This window comes from Mandrillus leucophaeus, unplaced genomic scaffold (assembly GCF_000951045.1).
Source record: "Mandrillus leucophaeus isolate KB7577 unplaced genomic scaffold, Mleu.le_1.0 Scaffold1452, whole genome shotgun sequence".
In the NCBI taxonomy this organism is placed as follows: Eukaryota; Metazoa; Chordata; class Mammalia; order Primates; family Cercopithecidae; genus Mandrillus; species Mandrillus leucophaeus.
This window is the reverse complement of record NW_012101424.1, coordinates 54,992-62,632: the sequence shown is the minus strand read 5'-3', so window position 1 is coordinate 62,632 and position 7,641 is coordinate 54,992. Positions and strand designations below refer to the sequence as shown.

General features: G+C 36.6%; 1 protein-coding gene across 1 annotated transcript in view; it reads right to left on the bottom strand.

Annotated features, from left to right (window-relative positions):
* Window positions 1–1,371: 1,371 nt before the first annotated feature.
* Window positions 1,372–7,641, bottom strand: part of LOC105535381 (cytochrome P450 2C20-like) — an 11,147-nt gene continuing 4,877 nt past the window's right edge. The window contains exons 4-6 of the mRNA XM_011974450.1: window positions 6,507–6,694; window positions 3,312–3,453; window positions 1,372–1,636 (exon numbers count right to left, since the gene is read on the bottom strand). Coding sequence (XP_011829840.1) covers window positions 1,455–1,636; window positions 3,312–3,453; window positions 6,507–6,694 — 512 coding nt within the window. The 3' untranslated portion in view covers window positions 1,372–1,454. The remainder of the gene's footprint in view (window positions 1,637–3,311; window positions 3,454–6,506; window positions 6,695–7,641) is intronic.

Here is a 7,641-nt window from a genome sequence, read left to right as displayed (position 1 = left end):
AAAATAAATCCCAAGCCTGCTTGGACAAGGGAACCCCAGCAAAACCTTAAAAACTGTATTCCCGGCCATGAGAGGATGGGAGATCAGACATGTCTCTTTAGACCCCCTCCCTTTTGTGGTTGACACAAAACAACTCATCAACATTAGTGTTAAAATAGAGACCATGAGACTGATGGGGTGGACTCTTTGTGGCAATAAGATACCAACTTATAAATAGGACCTAAGGTCATGGCAGGCAAGAGTTAGGTCATTCACCCCCACACTTAAAGAATAAACTGTGTTCTGACTGGCTCAAGATTTTAATTTTTCTCTAGCAACTATACAAGCACTGGCCTCCACCAGATGCCCACCTTGACCCACTGTTCCACAAGCCATAGCTACAGCTTTCGTTGGACAAGAGACTGATTTCAGTAACCTTATTCCGATAAGAGGACCACTGAACCTGCTGTAGTGGTTCTGACTGTTTACAGAGGCTTTGTGCTTGAGTGCCCTCATGTCCCTGCTCAATTTTTTCGCCTATGGGGTTAAAGATGAGTGGGTCAGTGAAGAAATGGAGGTTAAGTGTCTAAATTCATGCCTCTGTTTTGGTATCATTGTGAACACTAAATAAAAATTTGAATATTTTTTCCCTTTATGTTTTCAACTTAGAGTCAAGTATGAATATATACTAATCATATTGCTAATCATATGTTCTGGGTTTTATTCTTCTCTCTCCAAACAAGAACAAAATCCTTGGAAAGTCTCAACAGATTACATTATTTTTCTAATTTCTATTTCTTGTTTTACACTTAACATAAATGCACCGGTAAATTGATTCTGTGGCCCTGAAGTAATTAGCCTCATTTTATCTGCAAATAATACACAACTGAACTGATTCTCTCAATATTTCCCTGAAGGTTGTTTCTTCCCTTAGACAGACTTTTTCTGTTATAAAGCCAAACCTTCAGTAACTCTAGATGGCAAACATCCAGAGACCTTCCTTACCCTCTTCTCCTTTGTCACTCTCTCTCTGCTTATTATTATGAGGACAAGCCTGACCTCCTGGCACTCCCTTTTCTTTTATTTCTTGCATTATGCACAAAAGCGGGAAAGTCTGAGAACTGAACCAGCAATTAATAACACTTTTTATTTAGCACATTCACAAAAGAAATGGATCTAAATTATCATTCATTAATCACTTTTCTGTGTTTTACAGTGATAACATATTAAAAAGTCAGCATCAGAAAAGTATTAGCATATGTGACAGTCAATACAAGTGTTGCGAGTATGAATAATTACAGATATATTTGTGCAGTGACCTGAACAACTCTCCTTAATGGAGGTTGGATGCTCACGGGATATTGAGTGCATGGGAAGATGTGATGAGAGGTCAGAGAAGACATAACAGTGGGAATGTCGTTGATAAAAAAGAGTTTCAGGTGATAGCAGATCGGCAGCCAGATGGGCTAGCATCTTCAGACAGGAATGAAGCAGATCTGGTACGAGGGTGGCAGAGAAATAATCCCTCTGGTAGTTGAAGTAGTATTGAGGTTCTTTAAATCAGCAACAGATTTCAGGTTAAAGTTCTGTAAAATTGTGGTTAGAAATAAAAATAACTCCATGCGGGCAAGTCCCTCTCCTGCACAAATTCGTTTTCCTGAAGATAACAAAGGGAGGAAGTAGTTACTCCTTGTGTTTAACTGTGACTGTGACAGTATGTTTGTGACTTGCACAAACAGAATACGCAGTAAATAATTGATTAATGATTGGGTAGATGAATGAACATGTGGATGAATGGATGGATGAAATGATGAATGAATTAATGGATGGTAGGACAAACAAATATACAAAAAGAGACAAATTTGCTATCTGTCTAACATCTAATCTCAATAGGCACCCTTCTTTCAGCAAATATTCATTGATTATCAGTGCCATAACAGTCGCTTCATTATTTATTTCCACATTAAAACAACTCTGTTTCCATTTTGAGTTTCCATCTGTCATTATAGAAATACATGCACATTCTTGTTTCCTGTTCCAAGCCTGATATTCCATGATCTTTCCTTCCACTTTTCACATAATCTGTTCGCAACTCTAGTCATACACACTCTTCATCAATCTTGAACACACCATGAAGTTTCAAGTTTCATATCCTGTTGTTCGTTTTGGCTAAGATACATCTTTATTAGGCTACATTCAGGACATAGGTTCAATTTCATTTCATCTTCACACTCTTTACAATTCCCTCAAGTAATAAAATCCTATGCTCTCTGGTTTTCCTCAACATCATACTCATGTTTTCATTAAAACATGGATCACCAGGAATCATAATTCTGTATTTATTTATCTATCATGCTAAAATGTGAATTATTGAAGGAAAGTCTCTGTCTTTGTCATCTTGGTATCTACAGTGCCAAATATAAAGCAGACATAAAAGATCAAAGAGTGAAGGAAGGAGATTCCATGGCCAGAGACTTAGCACACAAAGCACAGGTGTGAAAATCAAGTATCCAGGATATATGATCATGATTGGAGGAAGACAGGGTGCTATGGAATCACTGCAAAGTAACCTCCTCCCTTGCCAATGTTTCTGGAACCCCATAATTTTTTGGCAAAGGTTCTGACATCCTTGATCTAAAGTAAATGTCCTGCTCTATCATTCATTATCTCCTTCAAAATGCCCAGCCTTCCCTTAAATTTTATCACCTTCTTTGAAGCACATCAAACATCCTCTGAGTTTCTTTCTCCATTTTATGCCTCACTGTGTTGTATGAGAGAGCAAGAAGCATGCAGATTCCCCCTCTAGCCCCTACCCAGGGGCCTGTGCATTCCTCTCTCACTGTCCTGGTCTGACTAAATTACAACGACCTGTTTACTCTTCTTCCCTAACTCAGGAGTGAGCCTCTCTTCTCACTGAAAGTTGTGCCCTTGGAGCTCAGCCTGGGAGGTGACAGACACCATGTAGAAGACACTCAATGCAGTTGTGGACTCAGATACATTCACCAAGGCAGGTAAGGACAGATCAGGTGAATTTTACTGTCCAGGAGGAGCTCTTGGGTGCCTTAGTGATGTATCTAGTGGCAGAGTTCAGTCAACCCAGATGTTAGTTTTCTCAGTTGGGAACAATAGGGTTAACTCCTGGAAGCCCCACTATCTGACCCAACAATGAGGGTATATTGTGAGGGTGGAGCGCATGGGTATTGAGAGTGGTGCTCTTGATCATGGACAAATAGCAATTCTACCAGCCCCAGATGGGGTGCCATGCAAATTCCAACTGATTCCAAAAAGTTCTCTCTTTCCTTCAAATGCAAATGGAAACAAGATTCTATTACCTGCTGAGAAAGGCATGAAGTAGTCACTTTTCTTAAAGTTGCCATTCTCATCCAGAAAGTGGCCAGGGTCAAAGATCTTTGGATTAGGGAATTCTTTGTCATCGTGCAGCACAGAAGTGAGTAATGTCATTATGATTGTGCCCTGGAAGTAAAAAAACAGATAATCTGATTCATAAAGAAGTCCAGAGGTGAGAAGAAGTGGACATCATGTAGCCCCATATCATTGATCAATAGATGAGGGAACTAAGGTCCAGCCAGACATAGTAATTTACATGGATGAGCTAAAGGCCAGTGGTGGAAGCTTGCTAAAGAACTTTCCAATCACATTTGAAGTCTTACATCTTGGATACTTGTGTGCAACCCTCTGAATATGTTCTCCAGATCATCAAGTTTGGATGCCCTTGTCTGTCCCCATCACTTCAAATTTCACACATCTTGTATTTAGATTATGTAGATTATGGTTTAAAATGGAAGTCTCTGTTGACACTTGAAATGTCCAAAGTATCTGTTCATAGAACTTTTGTAAATAAACATGTAATCTATTTTAATATGATGTCATCTGGAATGATAACCACAAGTGCAATAACCAGTAAAAACTATTGAGTGCTTATTATTGCCATGCTACAGATTAATTTTAGCTTAAAACACTGAAAAGATGATGAAATTAGAAAGATTATCACTTTGCTACAATTCAAGTCAGGATCATCAGGTCAGGTAAGGATCATCAGTTAAAGCTAGAACCACTGGGTGTGTGATTCTGGAAGCAGGAGTTTCACAAAGTCTTAATGTACTCCCATAGACTTTTACTAGTTGTGTATAAAAAGCAGAACCCCTACAACGGTAAGATCTGGAGGATACCACCATATTATGTGAGGAACTTAGCGTGACCAATAGTGACATATGTGGCATTTTATGCTCCCACCTCATCAATGTGATTCAGTGGGATATTCAGTGGGATTCAGCACCTATGTAGTTTTCTTGCCAAAATTCTAGCTGGAATCTGCCTCTAGAAAACAGTCACACAAAACTAGCCTGAGGAACATTTTAAATGACTGCTGATCTCAAAAGGTCAACTGATGGAAAAGAAACAAACAAGGAAAGGAACTTTCCTTGATTACAGGAGGTGAAAAGGTCAACATAAGTGAATTATATGCTTGTTCCTTGCCTGGATAGTAAACTGCAGAAGAAAAAAGGCATAAAAATATTCTAGAAAAATTGGAAAAATTTAAATTTAGGCTGTATTATTATTTGAACAACAGCTGCTGAGCGTGAATACTCTATTATGATGTATAAGAAAAATCTTTGTTTTGGGGCATACATACTGCAGTATTGACGTGTAGATAAACGCTTGTATTGAGAAAGAAAAACCTCTTCTGATTGTGTGCTTTAGTAAAAACAGTGTGGATTGAAGTCCTAATCCTTGTAAAAAATCAGTGATAATTAGGGAAAGCCCCATCGCATCTTGATAAGTTATCAATTCTGTCTTCTCTGGAGGATAACATTAGTAATTGAAACCTTATCAGTCTCATTGTTATCCTTCATGAAAATATAACTTTTATTATTTTTCATTGAATAATAAGTGGAATAGTATAGTTTTTAGCATAGCAACTAAAACATCTGGATGAATACAGAAACCATATGATAGACAGCATTGTAAAACTGCAAAGACCAAAATTGGCCTCCAGATTACAAAGACAATAACTGGCCCCAGTGACGGGAGAACTTCAGAGGGGTGAGCTCATACCTACAGTCAATTTTTGACTGTGTTCATGTCATATTCAATTCTGAATCGGGACAGGAGGTATTGTCATTATAACTGCCTATGAGAGGTGAATGAATCCATTCTGGAAAAAGATAAACGTTCTCCGAAATTCTGCATTTTTTCATATATAATATCTGGTACTGAGCCATAGGGTTTTAGGCATTTGAAAGACACAACTAAGCAGTCACAAGAAGAAAAGTGGAAGGAAAAGAAAGCAATGAAAACAGACCCACATTAGGGAACATTTCTCAACTAGTTTTATGCAGCCAGCATTATCTTGTTATCAAAACTCTGAAAAGAAAATGTTGAGGAAGAAAAATTGCAGACCAAAATATCTTATGAATATAAATACAGAAGTCCTGAACAATAAGTAACAGAGCAAATTCAGCTGTTTGTGTATACCTATGTATATTTAGTGAGGGATGTGAGGCCAGTATATACAATCATATAAATAGATGCAGAGAATCAATTTGATAAAATTGCACACACATTCATGACAAAAATTTATATAAAAATAAGAGAAGAGGAAAAACTTCCCTAATCTAATGAAGAATATCCACTAAAATCTTAAAGATTTCTGATAAAGAATATCTACTAAAATACTTAAAGCATCATTCTCAGTAGTGAAATATTAATATTCTTGTAGTCTACCCCCCAGCAGATCAGAAATGAAATAAGGATGCCCTCATCACCAATTCTATTCAATGCTATCCTGGAAATCCTAGCCAGTGCAGTAATGCAATAAAGACAAATTGAAGACAAAAATCATTGGAAAATAAGAAATAAAATACATATTAACCCAGATAGCAAAATAATGTACATGGAATTTCCAAGTATATCTACAGATAAATTATTAGCAATGATCGGTAAATTTAGAAAAGTTGTTAGATATAAGGTCATCAAAATAGTATAATTGAACACAATTACATATACCAATTACAAAGAAATAAAAAAGCATTAAAATTTTATAACAACAAAATATTAATTATCTAGGAAAAACCTAATAAAAGAGTTGTAAGCCACTGCACTGAAAAGAAAACATTACTGAGAAAATAGAATAAAGCTCAATAAGTTGGGAGCATAACCATATTCATGAATTAAAATATTTAATGCATAAACATGTTAAGTCTTTCCATATTGAACTACACAATGAATGTCACTTTGATAAAAATCTCAGAAGAGTGTTTTGGGAAATTGACACACTGATATTTTCAACAATTATTTGAAAGTATAAACACCTAAGAGTAGCCTATTAAGGAGACCTAGCTTTATAAATCTTTATAGCCCCAAACAAAATAGCAGAAAGTCCATCAAGCTGCCACATGTATGAGTTTTGCACTTCTCTCATCTTCTGTTGTTAGAGGATTGGAGCTAAACTAGCACTTTGGAAATTTCAGAAGCATAGAAATATAGTGTGAGAGAAACAAGCTTACCTTAGGGATAAAGTAGTTTCTGAACTTAATATCAGTGGTCACTGCATGGGGCACACCAGTGGGGACAAGGTCAATATATCTCTGGATCTCGTGTATTACAGCATCTGTGTAAGGCATGTGGCTCCTATCCTGCATGCAGGGGCTCCTGTGTCTGCCAATTACATGAACAATCTCTTCCTGGACTTTAGCTGACAAGACACAAGAAAGAACTGATGGAAACGGAGATATATGGAACATTTGTCATAGCAATTCATGGTCACATTAAACATGATGTAAAAATCCCAGCAATATTACAAACATGAGTTACATGTGCAGAAGTACAACCAGCCATATAAAAAGGATTACTGTAATATAGACACATACCGTTCTCCTACAAACTAGTCATTACAGTGCACAAGTACATTTCTATAAATTAGCATATATGACAACTAATACAAATTTAAGTAATAAATATTTTAAAAATAAAACATAATAAGTCAAGAAATTACAGTGCTTGCAAACAGAAAAACAGAAATCAAATATTATGTGTATTATCAAAATAATATATGGGATATAACGTTAAATTGTAATGATTTTGTAAATATATTTGTGTGTGCGGTGGTGGGGCAGGGGCAGTGATGCAATTAGCACTGGTACTGTCTTCATTTTTCCACTTCCCAATTGTGGCCACTTTGAGCATGCTAGCAGCTTCTTCTCAAATTTATATTTACATTTCTAAATAACCACTATTTCTTTCTATTTTTTACTTAACAATTTTTAGACAACATTTAATGATTTTCTGGTATGTGAGATGAGAATTTTTATCTCCATCTCTATTCCATGTATAGACACACGCCCACAAAGTCGTATATGTACACACAGACACATACACACATCTACACACACACACATATTCTTCCTTGGTTCTTTAGTTAAATCACAATTTTCTATTCTTCAAGTTAGAGTATTTGTACATGTTTGAAACTCCTAGTAATAATTTCTCAATTATAGGGAAATCTCAGACTATCAATCACATCTCTTTGGTTCTTGAAGTCTCCTCTACGTGTATTATTTACCTGTTCCCTTCTGAAGTGGTTGTTTCCTAGGAGCCCAGCAGCCTCTCTGATGCTCTCATTCTCTTACATGGGGTCTCCTG